Consider the following 17170-nt stretch of genomic DNA (forward strand, 5'->3'; position numbering starts at 1 on the left):
TGAATTACAGAGAGGTGTCAGTAAGTCGAGTGCTCATGGAGAGAGCTAATATGGATGTCTGCGATATCTTGCTCAAGGCATTTGACTGATAAAACCCCATAACAGTACTTTGTGATTTATGTGTTTGCTGGTATTGAGAGACGATATGTGTAATGGAAAAGTTGCACACACTCCTGTTTACTTCGAAAAGGAAAATACTTGAAAATAAAAAGGCTTTGGGCATGTTATTGGGCAAGTGACAGCCAATTTGTATGCCAACAGAGCATGAACTGGACTTGCAGTGCATTTTCATCCCTAATCCCCTTTTAAACCTTAAAAATAAATCAATGTTTCTCTCTTCTTCTTGTGATCCCTCTTTCCCTCATTCCTCTTTTTCCTCTACCTTCTTTATTCTCCCCACAGTTTGTTCCAAAGTCTCCATCGTCCAGATCTAGTACATTTTCAGCATGAGCATTGCAGTGTCACCGGTGGCTAGTGAAGCCGCCTCACCTATGATCACCTCTGTCACTCCTACCTTGGAGTCCAGCCCTAAACAGGGTCCGTGTGGGCCTAATGAAAGTGGAGATACGGTGCTTCAGAGCCCAGAACACCGAAAGAGGTATCAAAAACCTCCTCCCCTGCACACAGGAGCAGACTGGAAGGTGGTGCTTCACCTGCCAGAGATTGAGACCTGGCTGAGAGCTACAACAGAGAGAGTGAGAGACCTGACGCAGTCTGTGCAGCAGGACAGCCTCAACAGGCACGTAGATGTTCATCTGGTGCAGCTAAAGGTAAGAGAGACTGTTTAATGCCAAAGCTAGAACTACTACATGCTGTGGGGCAGATGTACTGTACATGCAGATGTACATGAAGATATCCTAAAGTGTCAATGCCACAAATGTCTTGTATAGTGTGTTGAATGTTTTTGTTAGCTGTCATATGTTATGTTCTGTTAACATTGGCAGATCAAAATCAGTGTGTAGTGTGCCCAAATAGTTAAAAATGTTCCTAATGACACCTCGGTATATTCCCCTTTTCCCCTATAAATAAAGAATATCTGTGAGAATGAAAGATTCTGTTGGAAAACTGTGCACTTGACAGGTGCTGGCTACAATGCAGCACAACTCTGATCAACACTCATGCTGCAGATTTAAACCTGGTTTGTTTTCTAAGACAGAGAAAATCATGCCCAATACTGTCTGCTGGTGACTTCCCACAGTTTAGTACATGAAATGGAACATTTAAAGCTAGACGGCCTTTCGATTTCATAAAATCAGTGAAATTTAGTCCCCTCTGAAATTTGGTCATTGTGATATATGTTTATTTCTGTAACAGCTCGCAAAATATCAGGCTATTCTGTGGCTGGGAAGTTATTTAATTTGAGGGGATTCCCGAGCAAATAATGTGCATGAAATTGCTTGCTTTGTACAGTCAAGCAGACAGAGGAAGTCCATGTGTGCATGCACAGGTTTACCTTGACTGTGCACTGACAGTTACATCATTTTGTCGCTAAACAAACAGCTGATCACACCAGGGTGCTCACTGACCGCCGATATTTATTAGTTTGGTCCTGTGTTTCCTTTCCTTTGCAACATAACGCCTTTTCTTCTCGCTTTCCGTTACTGTAGTCGGTCTTTCACATTTCATTCGCACACTCACATCTTCTGTTTTCCTCTCCTGTTTCAAATTTGCATCCCACAATGCCTTGCGCGAACGGGGAAAGCCCACCACGTGATGCATGACGTAGTATCTTGAATTAGGTCATGCTGAAGCAAGAAAAAATAGCAGAGAATTTAGGGCCACATGGCCCTAAATTCATTAATTGTTCTAGTAAAAAAAAAATCTAGTAAAATTGGAAGTCTGTGATTTGAATTCAGTAGCTTTCGGTCCACTAAACAAAATAATTGGATGTCGGGGAAAATTATTTTTATGACCTGCATTTTAAAAATCTGAAAGGCGGTCTACTTTTAATCAGTTGTACTTAGCAGTTCTCCATAATTTTTGTGTCAACTTCCACCATCAAAAGTATATAGAGTCTATAAGAGTATATGTTCTCTTACTTGTTACCTATACACTTTTCTTACTGTTAGCTACTTTAACATGGTAGCTCCAGTGCAAAACTAAAGAAGCACAATTCCCTCAGTGTGTTTTGGGTGATCACCTACGTGTGGTGGAGTATTACTTTAATTTAATTTCTGCCCAGACTATTTTTAACCAAGCTGTCGTGCTGGTTTTAAAGATGTCATTTTTTGCTAACTGAATCTTTGCAGTTGAGGGTGGAATGCCCCTTGATTAGGTTATGGGCATTTATTGCATGAAATCTGTATTTTCATTACACAAATATAGAAATAACAAACAATACAAATACTAAATATCTTTTGGCTTTTTATGTCAAACGTTATGGGAATACATGGAGAATGTGATGATAAATAATTGTAAAATAGCAAGCTAGGTTATCTAATTCTGGTAACAAAAATCTGCATTGCTAACTAAGCAAGCTACGATAAGTCACTTTAGTCCAGCTAACACAGGTGTACAGTATAACAAAACTTAGCTAGCCTCAAAAGTAGACATATGACAAGTATTAATGCAAATAACATGACACACAAGATGCAGGATATGAGGTAAGTAATAGCATTAGACAAGACAGTGAATACAGTACACAATGTTTTTGATGATAGCTTTAATCATGACTATTAGTCTATCTAAGCAAGCTAACTGTGCTTGGAAGCTAGCTGGGTAGGTTAGCTAATTTATAATAAAGATAAAGAAGCCTGGCGGCACGATGGTGTAGTGGTTAGCACTGTTGCCTCACAGCAAGAAGGTTCTGGGTTCGAGCCCAGTGGCTGACAGGGGGCCTTTCTGTGTGGAGTTTGTATGTTTTTATGCGTGGGCGTGCTCTGGTTTCCCCCACAGTCCAAAGACATGCAGGTTAGGCTAATTGGTGGCTCTAAATTGACCGTAAATGTGAGTGTGAATGGTTGTGTGTCTGTATGTGTCAGCCCTGCAATGACCTGGTGACTTGTCCAGGGTGTACCCCGCCTTTCGCCCATAGTCAGCTGGGATAGGCTCCAGCTTGCCCGCAACCCTGCACAGGATAAGCAGTTACGGATAATGGGTGGATGGATGGATAAAGAAACCCATTGTGCTAGCTACATTAGCTAACACAAGATAAGCTAATGAGTTGGACCCAAGTTTGACATCATCCTAATGTTATTACTCCAGTAACTGCTAGAGCTCCAATTGTACCCCATGAGCAATTATATAATTGCTGTATGAGGGGTTCCTATAAATAAAAAGCTTGTAGGTGTGTATATTTGAAGTCTTCAAGAAGTGAAATATTCTGGCCGGTTCTGAGAATGGTGGCTCGACAATAAGGGAATGTTTGGAACTGAAGCTTTTTAGACGCTGCGTCAGACATAGCTTTCTCAGCTTGTTCATTGTTAATGTAGGAGTGACACAACATCTGCTGAAGTCCACTCCTATAAGAGCACCATCCACTCATCCCTCAGATTTCAGTTAGCTCTGACACATGTTCCTCTGGTCCTTTTTGTGTTTAAAGCAAACACACTGAAGCCCCTCATGCCACGGCTTTTTATAGCTTAGCTGCTGTGGTCAATAAATCATGTGTGAAGGGGTTTACTGGGGAAGGGACATGTTTGTTTTGTCTGCGTCTGAAGAAATGTGAGACGCCACACTGTGACTTACAAGACAGTAAATGTGTTACTACCATGATCTTGATTACTTCAAGTATGTGGACAAATAACATCTCTAACAGCATGATTAGATAGTTGTTTTTGGAAGTATTGTTTTAATGAAAGTTATTGGAATAAAATTATTATTGTTGCATTTTGGTTTTAGACTTCTCTTTCCAATCGTATAAATTAGGGCCTGGTTTCCTACGATCATCATTTTATATATATATATATATATATATATATATATATATATATATATATATATATATATATATATATAATATAATTTTTTTTTAAAATCAGAAATCCCTCAGGCTTGGATGCAAAGTCAGGGTTCAGATTATTGAGTAAAACAGAGGCAGACAAATCCAAAAGGCAAGGTGGTAATCACAAACAATAACCAAGACATAGGTCAGGTTATCAACAAGATTTGAACTTGGCAGGGACTGAATCGAGGCCATAGGCAAAACCAAAGTAGATAACCAGAGTGACAAACAGAGGATATAAAACTGACTAACATCACTGACTATAAAACAGGACTAAGACTCTACAAGGTGTTTGTGAATGAACCAGTCTATTTAAAGATGTGCAATGCATGATTAGAAGTCTGGAGATTGTGAAGGGGGATAGGATGCTTGTCAGTCTTGTGATTGCTCATGTGATGGAAGGTGGAATTCACTGGCTGGCTAGGGATTATGGGAAATGCAGTTTGTGGTTTCAGCAGAGATAAGTATAAATATCATTGTGACAAATTTAAGATCTTAGTAAAATGGTATAATATATTGTTTGGTTGTGTTCACATTTTTTCATTGTATTTTTATGTGGAAGCCTATGAGAAGTGGCAACAAGATAATTTGAATGTGGATGGACAGAAGTTCAAGAATGTCTAGCTTATTTATTTATTTTATCCATCCATCCATTATCTGTAGCCACTTATCCTGTTCTGCAGGGTCGCAGGCCAGCTGGAGCCTATCCCAGCTGACTATGGGCGAGAGGCGGGGTACACCCTGGACAAGTCATCAGGTTATCGCAGGGCTGACGCAGAGACAAACAACCATTCATGCTCACATTCACACCTACGGTCAATTTAGAGCCACCAATTAGCCTAACCTGCATGTCTTTGGACTGTGGGGGAAAACGGAGCACCCGGAGGAAACCCACGCAGACACGGGGAGAACATGTAAACTCCACACAGAAAGGCCCTTGCCGGCCGCTGAGCTCGAACCCAGGACCTTCTTGCTGTGAGGCGACAGTGCTAACCACTACGCTACCGTGCTGCCTATTTATTTATTTATTTATTTAATTATCTAGCCAATCAGGTCCAGGGGCAAGTGTCGGCAACCAAGATGGAGTGCTTTTGTTTGGTTAGAGAGTGAATATATAGATCTTTACAATAAGCTGAATCTGATATTTCAATGTACTAATTATGATGATTTTGTGAATACGAAAAAAGCAGTTTAGGACCAATTTAGAACAATTCTGTTCTTCTTCTTTCTTCTTAGAGCACAGTTTCTGATGTTCAGTTAGATGAAGAAGTATATATCTAGCTACTATCCAGTTCATTATTAATCAGCTTGTTGTTACTCAGTGGCAATAGGGTTGCCATTTTTTTATTACAGAAATGACTTTTTTCCCCTCTTAAAAATTGATAGTCTGCACAACGGCTCAAGTTCAAATGGTAGTAATAATAGTGTGGAGTGAATGTTTAGATCAGCCTCTCTCAAGACTCTGCATTGGGAATGATTGCTCTCTTTGTTTATTCTCTCAGCAGACAATGATTCATTTTGGGTTACATCATGCAAACACTGCTGAATAGAATTGCCTCAGCCTCCTCTGTTACTGTGGCTCAGTTATTTCCATTCTTTTGTTCGATTTATTTCAGTGGTTCTCAAATACAAAACAATTAGTAATGTGGCTTTACATGAGTGAACAAATAAATAAAGGACATAATTTCGTCACTGTCCGTAACAAGTCCTACCATTAGTCCTGTAAATGTGCTTTCCTCACTGTGTTCCAGGCAATCCCCTCATCCCATCTGACATTCTTAATCTTCTCAGTCCTCTGATTTCATATAAACAGCATTAAACCACATAAATGTGGTTTGATAATTATAATCATGACAGTTGATAATCATTTTGATAGGTGAAAGTACAGACAAGGTTAGACAGACAGAGTTGAGTGTTTTCAGTGCTCTAACAAACCTGATAATAACTGTCCTTTGTGAACTGTCACGTGACTCACTTGTCTTAAAGCAGAGTAAATCTGTGCAGTGTTGTGGCCTTCCAGCAGAGCAATTTTACACTCCTACTGTGTCAGTCACTGTAAGTGAAGAGACTGCCATCTAGTGGAGAAAAGTATTATTACTTCAATTAACAAGTTTGCTTGTTAAAATTTAGTACATGCCATTTACTATATAGACAACTAAACTGTAATATAAATGGGGAAATATTTCACTTAATGCAAAAAAACCCCCTTATTTTCCTGCACTCTCCAACATAATCCCACTTCCCAAATCAGGCAACCTCTCTAACGCTGACAATTACAGAGGAATAAGCCTCACTTGTGTCATTGCCAAGATCTTTAACCGAATGATAGTCACATCTGTGGTCCCACTGAACCTCACCTTAGATTCAATCAGAATGGATTTCGGGAAGGCAGATCTACAGTGAGTCACATTCTGGCACTACGCCGCATCCTTGAAGAAGTACGGAAGAACAATCTCTAGGCAGTCATCACAATCTTAGACTTCAAGAAAGCTTTTGATTCCATCCGGCGTGACAAAATGTTCAAGATCCTAAAAATGTACAGTATCCCACCGAGGTTGCTTAGTGCCATCAGAGCAATGTACAGTACACCAACACTAGAGCCAGAGTTGTCACTGTTGATGGCATTTCCGATGAGTTCAAGCTCATCGCAGGCGTGCTCCAAGGGAACACACTTGCTCCACTCTTGTTTGTGATGGTTCTTGACTACGCTTTCAGGAAAGCCATTGATGGGAAAGAAACTGAGCTTGGTCTTACGCTCACTCCCCAAAGATCATGAAGGTATCCTCTGAAGGCGCTTATAGATCTGGACTTCGCCGATGACATTGCCTAGCTCTCTGACGACATCCTGAAGACCCAGGAACTGCTGCTACATGTAGAAGAAGAGTGTAATGAAGTCGGACTCTTGGTCAACAACCAGAAAACCAAAGTTATGACCTGCAATGTTCCCCTCACAGCTTCACCTAGGACAAAAACTGGAAAGCCCCTTGAGGTCGTGAGCGATTTTAAATATCTCGGCTCATGGATTGGCTCAACTGAACATGACATGAAGATCTGAAAGACTCTTGCACGGAAGGCCCTTAACGACATGAGAGCTGTCTGGAAATCCACCATATCATGAGAATTCAAGATCGAGCTGTTCTGTGTAACGGTGGAATCCATACTCCTGTATGGTTGCGAGTGCTGAGCCCTGAACATCTCCCTCAAGAAGTCGCTGGATGGCTCATACACCCGCATGCTGCGTGTTGCCTTAAACATCAGTTGGCAGGACCACATTCCCAACAAAGAGCTCTACGGTGACTTCCCAAGGATCTCCGACAAGGTGGCCTGGAGGAGGCTTGGCCTGGCAGGTCACTGCCTCAGGCACAATGAGCTCCCCACAAGTCATCCCATTCTGTGGGAGCCCATTCATGGATTGTGGCATCCTGGTCATCAATACACTCATAAGGAACGTTGGGGTGGCCAACAATGCTGAGCTTGCCGCCTGCATGTCCGACTGTAGAGACTGGTCTTCGAGGCGTGCAGCTTGGCTGAGGCCACCTTAAGTAAGTAAGTAAGTAAAGGGAAAAAAAGCTAATGATCATAAAATTCAGCAGAGTACAGACATGTATAGCTACTTTTATATCTCAAAGCAGAGATATCGGAGTAGCCAGCTTTACCCTTATTTGATCATGTGTTGTCATTGTTTGATCATTAAAGCATTCTCTACAAGAACCTTGAAATCATTTACATTTAGTTGCTTATGTTATAAATGTCTGTAGGTTCATTCAAATTAAATTAAACTGATGACTGAAGTATCATTCAAGACGTACATGCATCTAGATATTAGAATGGATTGGTTCTATTGACTGTAATGTTTTGATGAGGTCTCTAACCCTCCTGTTGAATATGGTGTGTGTTATCAAAATTGCTCATTTGACCACTTCATGGACATATCAACCTTTAGTAGAAGTCAGCTGATGTTTGGGATGCATGCAGGTCAGTGGTGCCTATTATTAGTATCTGCATAAATAAGCGGTTAAAGAAATGGTTAAAGAAACACAAAATCAGGTTTTTGCAATGATCTCAGTTTCTCGGTTTTTCCTTGTTAGACATTATGGGAAGGGACGATGCTGCTATTTTCTCCATTCCAGGCATCACAAACTAATATTTGTAAATGAGCTGATAAATGTTTAAATCACTGTTTTGTAGAAAAAAATGCACAAATAAAAAACCTTGCTGTTTTGGGGGAAAAATGTTTAAATAAAACTATAGGATTGTATATTCATTTTTGCTTATTTCCATGAAAGATGCCAATAATTCTGCTGGGCACTGTATCCTCATGCTAATGAAAATTGTCCAAGGTCTAAGAATAACTGTAATAAAACCCTGTCAGAGAGGGGTTAGTGTGGGAGTTAGTAGGAGTATGAAAAGCGAGTACTAGTCAAGTGTTTTGTTGATTTCTACACTACAAAAAATTACATCTTGGCAAAAGGAAATAATATTTAATAGAGTCACACTTATCTAGTGTTTCCTATTATAAGGTTAAAATAAATCACATATGAGATTATTAAGTTTATTTCTAGCCGTTACTAAGTTCAAGCTTGAAATGGTCTCTAGATGGTATCATCACTGGTCTATTTGGCTTCTATGAAGAAAACACTTTAGACATCTCATACTCTTCAGAAAGTTCACTGAAAAAGGCAGTATAAATATGGCTATGTGTAGAGTATGTCGTTATCATTGTACGCTGTGGTGCCAACATCCACCAGCAGCTGTGTGTAGAATGTGGAGCAGGAGAGGAGGGTGTGTAAAGATCCTGCCTCACAGCTGTGGTGTCTACATTCCCTGAGCCCTACCCACTAAACAATGTGTACACGGTGGGTGTGGGCAAATTTAAAGCAACCATGCCTCTAGTACTATACAAGACACACATTCACACACGTGTGCATACAATGAGGCATATTCTGAGGGGTACAGGGTAGAGACAGGATCAGGTCTCAGTTAGAGAAGGCTTGCAGCTGCTTGTGGATGTTTATTTCGGGTGACGTAATCCCAGCACTGTGGATAATTTGGATAATCCTGGCATGTTATTGTATTCAACAAGAGAAAGCGCAGACGTGAGAGAATGAGATATTACGAAGAAAACTGAGAAGTTGGTGAACTGAGTTGGTTGATGGTTGCAGTATTACTTAATAGGGTGTGATTTATAAGCTTCAACTTTATTCTTCTACAACCCCAATTCCAAAAAAGTTGGGACGCTGTGTAAAAAGTAAATCAAAACAGAATGCAATGATTTGCAAATCCTTTTTGGCTGATATTCAGTTCTATACAAGAAAAAAGGCATTTAATGTTCAAACTGATAAACCTTTTTATTGTTTTTTGTAAATATACACTCATTCTGAATTTGATGACTAACGTTAAAAAAAATGTTGGAATGGGGCAACAAAAGACTGGGAAAGTTGTGGAATGCTCAAAAAAAGAACACCTGTTTGGAACATTCTGCAGGTAAACGGGTTAATTGGTAATCGGAAAGGCTCAGTTATTCACAAGCATGGATGGGGCAAAGTTCACCACTTTGTGAAAAATTGCATGGGCAAATAGTCCGACAGTTTAAGAACATCATTTCTCAATGTACAATTGTAAGGAATTTAGGGATTTCACCATCGACAAGCTATAATATCATCAAAAGATTCAGAAGATCCACAGAAATCTCTGATCATAATGGGCAAGGCCCAAAAACTAACATTGAATGCCTCTGACCTTTGATCCCTCAGGTGGTACTGCATTAAAAACAGACATGATTGTATAAAGGATATTACTATGTACATGTGCTCGGGAACACTTTGGAAATTTGTTGTCAGGAAACAGTTCGTCAGTGCATCTACCATGCAAAGTGAAAGCCATATCACGAACATCCAGAAATGCTCCCAAATTCTCTGGGACCAAGTTCATCTGAGAACTTCTGTGGAAAAGTGTGTTGTGGTCTGACGAGTCTGCATTTTTAATTGTTTTTGGAAATCATGGATGTTCTGTCTTCCAGACTAAAAAGGAAAGGACCATCCAGATTGTTACCAGTGCACAGTTCAAAAGCCTGCATCTGTGATGATATGGGGGTGTGTTAGTGCCCATGGCATGTGTAACTTACACATCTCTGAAGGCACCATTAATGCTGAAAGGTACATACAGGTTTTGGAGCAACGTATGCTGCCATCCAGACAAATTCTTTTCAGGGATGTCCTGTTTATTCCAGCAAAACAATAACAAGCCACATTCGGCACATGTTACAATAGTGTGGCTTCATAGTAAAAGCATGCCGGTGTTAAACTGGCCTGCTTGTCTCCCAATGAAAATGTGTGTCGCATTATGAAGTGCAAAATACAACAATGGAGACCCTGAACTATTGAGCAGTTAAAGTCACATGTCAAGCAAGAATGAGAGAGAATTTCACTTTCAAAACTTCAACAATTAGTGTCCTCATTTCTCAAATGCTTGCTTACTGAGTGCTGTTAAAAGAAAAGGTGACGTAACACAGTGGTAAACATGCCCCTGTCCCAACTTTTTTGGGATGTGTTGCAGGCATGAAATTCAGAATGGGTGTATATTTATTTAAAAAAAACAACAATAAAGTTGACCAATTTGAACATGAAATATCTTGTATTCAATTGAATATACAACCCCGATTCCAAAAAAGTTGGGACAAAGTACTAATTGTAAATAAAAACGGAATGCAATGATGTAGAAGTTTCAAAATTCCATATTTTATTCAGAATAGAACATAGATGACATATCAAATGTTTAAACTGAGAAAATGTATCATTTAAAGAGAAAAATTAGGTGATTTTAAATTTCATGACAACAACACATCTCAAAAAAGTTGGGACAAGGCCATGTTTACCACTGTGAGACATTCCCTTTTCTCTTTACAACAGTCTGTAAACGTCTGGGGACTGAGGAGACAAGTTGCTCAAGTTTAGGGATAGGAATGTTAACCCATTCTTGTCTAATGTAGGATTCTAGTTGCTCAACTCTCTTAGGTCTTTTTTGTCGTATCTTCCGTTTTATGATGCGTCAAATGTTTTCTATGGGTGAAAGATCTGGACTGCAGGCTGGCCAGTTCAGTACCCGGACCCTTCTTCTACGCAGCCATGATGCTGTAATTGATGCAGTATGTGGTTTGGCATTGTCATGTTGGAAAATACAAGGTCTTCCCTGAAAGAGACGTTGTCTGGATGGGAGCATATGTTGCTCTCATAGGATTACCACTATTCTTGACACAAAAGGGATTAAAACTAAAGAAATGGTTAAAAATCTTGGTGTTTTCATTGACAGCGAGCTAAACTTTGACAGTCACATGAAAGCAATCACTAAAATGGCATTTTATCACCTAAAAAACATTTCCAAACTAAGAGGACTTGTGTCAAAAAATGATCTGGAAAAACTAATACATGCCTTCATCTCTAGTAGGGTTGATTACTGCAATGGCCTTTTCACAGGCTTGCCAAAAAAGACCATCAAACGACTTCAGCTGGTTCAAAATGCAGCGGCGAGGGTTCTCATATGAACAAAAAGAACAGAGCACATTACTCCAATTCTAAGGTCCCTTCACTGGCTTCCAGTAAGCTACAGAATTGACTTTAAAGTATTGCTGCTGGTAAACAAATCTCTAAATGGTACAGGGCCCAATTACCTCTCTGATATGTTGCAGCGGCCTAACCCAATCAGATCTACCAGATCGCAACAGAAAAATGTACTATTAAAACCAGTTGTTAAAACAAAGTATGGTGAAGCAGCTTTTAGCTACTATGCAGTACAGCTATGGAACCAACTGCCAGAGGACATTAAAAATGCTCCTGCTGTTGGCAGCTTCAAATCTAGGTTAAAGACCAAGCTGTTTTCAGATGCTTTCTGTTAAATAATTAATATTTTTACATTTTTTATAATCTTTACTTTCTCTGCATGTTTTAACTTTACTTTAACTTTATTCTATTTTATTCCGCTGGTTTCTTTTTCTTTTTCTCCTTTTTCTTTTTGGCATTTTATTATTTTATTTCTACTATTGTTTAATTCTTATTATTTTCTTTTAATTCTTTTAATTCTTTTAATTAATTGTTTTAGAATAAAAATAAAATTATTTTATGTAATTTTTTTTCTCTATTGTTTACTGTTTTTGTTTTTACTTCTGTAAAGCACATTGAACTGCCATTGTGTATGAAATGTGCTATATAAATAAACTTGCCTTGCCTTGCCTTGCTCTAGAACCTGGATATACCTTTCAGCATTGATGGTGTCTTTCCAGATGTGTAAGCTGCCCATGCCACACGCACTAATGCAACCCCATACCATCAGAGATGCAGGCTTCTGAACTGAGCGCTGATAACAACTTGGGTCGTCCTTCTCCTCTTTAGTCCGAATGACACGGCGTCCCTAATTTCCATAAAGAACTTCAAATTTTGATTCGTCTGACCACAGAACAGTTTTCCACTTTGCCACTGTCCATTTTAAATGAGCCTTGGCCCAGAGAAGACGTCTGCGCTTCTGGATCATGTTTAGATACGGCTTCTTCTTTGAACTATAGAGTTTTAGCTGGCAACGGCGGATGGCATGGTGAATTGTGTTCACAGATAATGTTCTCTGGAAATATTCCTGAGCCCATTTTGTGATTTCCAATACAGAAGCATGCCTGTATGTGATGCAGTGCCGTCTAAGGGCCCGAAGATCACGGGCACCCAGTATGCTTTTCCGGCCTTGACCTTTACGCACAGAGATTCTTCCAGATTCTCTGAATCTTTTGATGATATTATGCATTGTAGATGATGATATGTTCAAACTCTTTGCAATTTTACACTGTCGAACTCCTTTCTGATATTGCTCCATTATTTGTCGGTGCAGAATTAGGGGGATTTTTTATCCCCTTCCCATCTTTACTTCTGAGAGCCGCTGCCACTCCAAGATGCTCTTTTTATACCCAGTCATGTTAATGACCTATTGCCAATTGACCTAATGAGTTGCAATTTGGTCCTCCAGCTGTTCCTTTTTTGTACCTTTAACTTTTCCAGCCTCTTATTGCCCCTGTCCCAACTTTTTTGAGATGTGTTGCTGTCATGAAATTTCAAATGAGCCAATATATGGCATGAAATTTCAAAATGTCTCACTTTCGATTCTTGATATGTTGTCTATGTTCTATTGTGAATACAATATCAGTTTTTGAGATTTGTAAATTATTGCATTCCGTTTTTATTTACAATTTGTACTTTGTCCCAACTTTTTTGGAATCGGGGTTGTAGGTCAAAAAGGATTCACAAATCATTGCATTCTGTTTTTATTTACATTTTACTCAGCATCCAAACTTTTTGGGAATCAGGGTTGTATATGAGATACAGTTTTTGAGTAATATATCTGGTCCCGCTGTTCCTGAGGAACCTGCTTTACTTTCTGTATCAACATTCCATAGATACATCAGTGTCCATACTTACTTCAGACCTGCATGAGCCCATCTGGATGTCAGTACAATAGAATTTGAATGAAAGCCAACGTGTATGTCACTGTATAATATAAAGTGGACAGAATAGTGGCTCACGTTGCCACGTCATAGCTCCAGAATCCCCCGTTCAATTCTGAGCTTGGCTTTCTGTCTGTGTGGAGTTTCACATGTTTTCCCTGTGTCCAGGTTTCCTTTGGCTTCTCTGGTTTCCTCCTACCTTCCAAAACATGCTGGTAGGTGGATTGCTCACTCTAAATGACTGACATCCCATTTAGGATGTTATCCCATCTTGCATCCTGTTCCTTAGATAAGCTGTTGAAGTTACTGAAGATGAATGAATGCATAATATCAGGTTACTATATAGGTGGTGTAGTGGTTAGCACTGTCACCTCACAGCAAGAAGGTTCTGGGTTCGAGCCCAGTGGCCGATGGGGGTCTTTCCGTGTGGAGTTTGCATGTTCTCCCTGTGTCTGTGTGGGTTTCTTCCAGGTGCTCCGGTTTCCCCCACAGTCCAAAGACATGCAGGTTAGGCTAATTGGTGGCTCTAAATTAACCATAGGTGTGAAATGGTTGTTTGTCTCTATGTGTCAGCCCTGCGATGATCTGGTGACTTGTCCAGGGTGTACCCTGCCTCTCACCCATAGTTAGCTTGGATAGGCTCCAGTTTGCCTGTGACCCTGCACAGGATAAGTGGTTACAGATAATAGATGGATGGAGGTTACGAGATAAGAGAGTTTAATCTCATCTCATTATCTCTAGCCGCTTTATCCTGTTCTACAGGGCTGCAGGCAAGCTGGAGCCTATCCCAGCTGACTATGGGCGAAAGGTGGGGTACACTCTGGACAAGTCGCCAGGTCATCACAGGGCTGACACATAGACATAGACAACCATTCACATTCACACGTATGGTCAATTTAGAGTCACCAGTTAACCTAACCTGCATGTCCTTGGACTGTGGGGGAAACCGGAGCACCCGGAGGAAACCCACGTGGAGAACATGCAAACTCCGCACAGAAAGGCCCTCGCCGGCCACGGGGCTTGAACCTGGACCTTCTTGCTGTGAGGCGACAGCACTAACCACTACACCACTGTGCCGCCCCAAGAGAGTTTAATACTTTTTCAAACTACATTATCTTGCTGGCTCATTAAGAGAGAGGTTCCTTCATTTGCTTTTTTTTGCATAGTGTAAATAGGTCCAAATTAACATTAAAGTGCATATTCTGGACCAATTTCGTGGTTTTTTTTTATATGAAAGTGTGTCCCTTTACACACTCATCCAGAGGGTAATTTTGCACAAGGCCATCTGTTTACAGCAGAAAAAAATAAAATAACAAAACGCATCTGGAAAAATCCCAAGGGAGTCTGGAGCCAGATTCGTGATGTCACCTGCAGAAGCGCCAGCAGGCTGCAAGAGCTTGCACAGTTTCAGTGCACAGCCTGTGTAGACCAAGCGCTCCCATTTCTCTCTCATTGTCTGGTCTTTTGGAAAATGATGAGTACTAATCCCATCAAGATTGGTGTTGCTACACCCTCCTACGATACAGCTGTTAACCATTTTAATAATTACGTGATAAAGTTGAAGAAATTTGCAGAAAACCACCAGGTCGTTTTCTGATAAACAAACCAACGCTGACGTAGGATTCAGAGGGAGGCGTCCCGCAGATGACGTCACCAAAATCAGTGTTTGCCAGGAAATCCAAATGGCAAGTTTTTTCAGAGGCGGACCAATTCGCCTCAAATGGCTTGATTTCAACTGAATTTTTCTGGTATTGCGCAAGGTAAAAAATTGCAAAGAATGCAGAATGTTACAGATATTTGACCAAAGTTTAATATAAAATTTAAGAATTACATTGAGGGCAGCACGGTGGTGTAGTGGTTAGCACTGTCGCCTCACAGCAAGAAGGTCCGGGTTCGAGCCCCGTGTCCGCGTGGGTTTCCTCCGGGTGCTCCGTTTTCCCCCACAGTCCAAAGACATGCAGCTTAGGTTAACTGGTGACTCTAAATTGACCGTAGGTGTGAATGTGAGTGTGAATGGTTGTCTGTGTCTATGTGTCAGCCCTGTGATGACCTGGCGACTTGTCCAGGGTGTACCCCGCCTTTCGCCCGTAGTCAGCTGGGATAGGCTCCAGCTTGCCTGCGACCCTGTAGAACAGGATAAAGCGGCTAGAGATAATGAGATGAGATGAGAATTACATTGCTCTTGCTCCTGAATTTACCCGTGATATGCACTTTAACATGGGAGGAGGCTATCCAGCAAATATCCAGCATAGCAACTCACAGCTCTGTCTCTGCCTCTCAGCAGCAACAAAATCAACAACAACAGAAAGTGACTGTGTCTTTGGGCGTGTGGAAAGTCATAGGCTCTTGGGAGTGTGAGTGTGACCTCTGCAGTAGCAGATGCCTGTCCTGTTTGCACTTGGCTATTTTCAGTGAACCCGGCACAAGGGCTGTGGGGAGGAGGGGAGGGAGACTGAATCCCAAAATAGCCGTGCAGTTGTGAGAGCCCCTCCTTCAGAGAAAGGCAGGGAAAAACAGGTCAGCGTTGGGGGTGGGAAAGACAGAGTAAAGGTACAGGACAGACAGAACAGCCTCTATAATATGTGAGTGACAGTGTAGATGCAGCTCAGCTTTGTTTACTTTCTCTGAATGCATTGCTATTCTTTTATTTACTACAGTCCTTTGTATTTCATCTGATCTCATGCAGCTCAGAGGAGGTAAGCATATGTCATTTTGCTGTAACTGGTGTACAACAGGATAGTGTTAATGGGGTTAACTCGTTTTCTACAAAGAAATGGGCATTTAGAATATGATTATCATGCATTAGAGTAACATAATTTTTATTCAGCTCTGGGATGTGCATGGTTAAGATTACAGGCAATTATGTCACATTATAATGTAGTACATTATGCTATATATTATAATGCAGGTTTAAATCTAATCTGCTGAGTTGGCTATATATAAAAATGTGGTAACAGATTTCACTGAGGGCGGCACGGTGGTGTAGTGGTTAGCACTGTCGCCTCACAGCAAGGTCCTGGGTTCGAGCCCAGCGGCCGACGAGGGCCTTTCTGTTTGGAGTTTGCATGCTCTCCCTGTATCTGCGTGGGTTTCCTCCAGGTGCTCCAGTTTCCCCCACAAACCAAAAGCATGCAGGTTAGGCTCTAAATTGACCGTAGGTGTGAATGTGAGTGTGAATGGTTGTTTGTGTCTATGTGTCAGCCCTGCGATGACCTGGCAACTTATCCAGGGTGTATCTCGCCCACAGTCAGCTGGGATAGGCTCCAGCTTGCCCGTGACCTTGTAGAACAGGATAAGCGGCTACAGATAATGGATGGATGGATGGATTCCACTGATTTTCTTAAGTCTGCACACTTAAGAAGGTTTTTTTGCACATGGTTTAAAAAGGTTCTGTTGTTGCTGGTGTACTTTTTACTAAGAAAAGTAAAAGTGCACATGGTGTTGAGAAGTTGTCTTTAGATCCCTAATATTGTCTTCACTGTTCACATGTTGAGTGTTTGCTGCACACACAAACAAACCGTGTGCAAACGACTTGCAGGACATCTCAGAGCTGTTATGGCTTATGTGTCCATATTGTGTAGTGTGTATTAGTGTCTATACGGACAAAATTACAGTACATTTATCATAAATCTGTGCATATAAATTACAGTAAATACAACAGTTATTCCATGAAATTTAATCGTACATGAGCTGATAGCCGATGAGGGGTGTAGCGCTGAGTTGGCTATAAGCCATGTACAACGAGATTC

The 17170-nt window shown here is 40.8% G+C and overlaps 1 protein-coding gene across 1 annotated transcript in view; it reads left to right on the forward strand.

The window, feature by feature from the left end:
* Positions 1 to 446: 446 nt before the first annotated feature.
* akap6 (A kinase (PRKA) anchor protein 6) overlaps positions 447 to 17170 on the forward strand; it is a 163654-nt gene continuing 146930 nt past the window's right edge. Inside the window, exons 1-2 of the mRNA XM_060932814.1 lie at positions 447 to 770; positions 16079 to 16117. Of these exons, the coding sequence (XP_060788797.1) occupies positions 447 to 770; positions 16079 to 16117 (363 nt within the window). The remainder of the gene's footprint in view (positions 771 to 16078; positions 16118 to 17170) is intronic.

Source organism: Neoarius graeffei, chromosome 11, assembly GCF_027579695.1.
Source record: "Neoarius graeffei isolate fNeoGra1 chromosome 11, fNeoGra1.pri, whole genome shotgun sequence".
Classification (NCBI taxonomy): domain Eukaryota; kingdom Metazoa; phylum Chordata; class Actinopteri; order Siluriformes; family Ariidae; genus Neoarius; species Neoarius graeffei.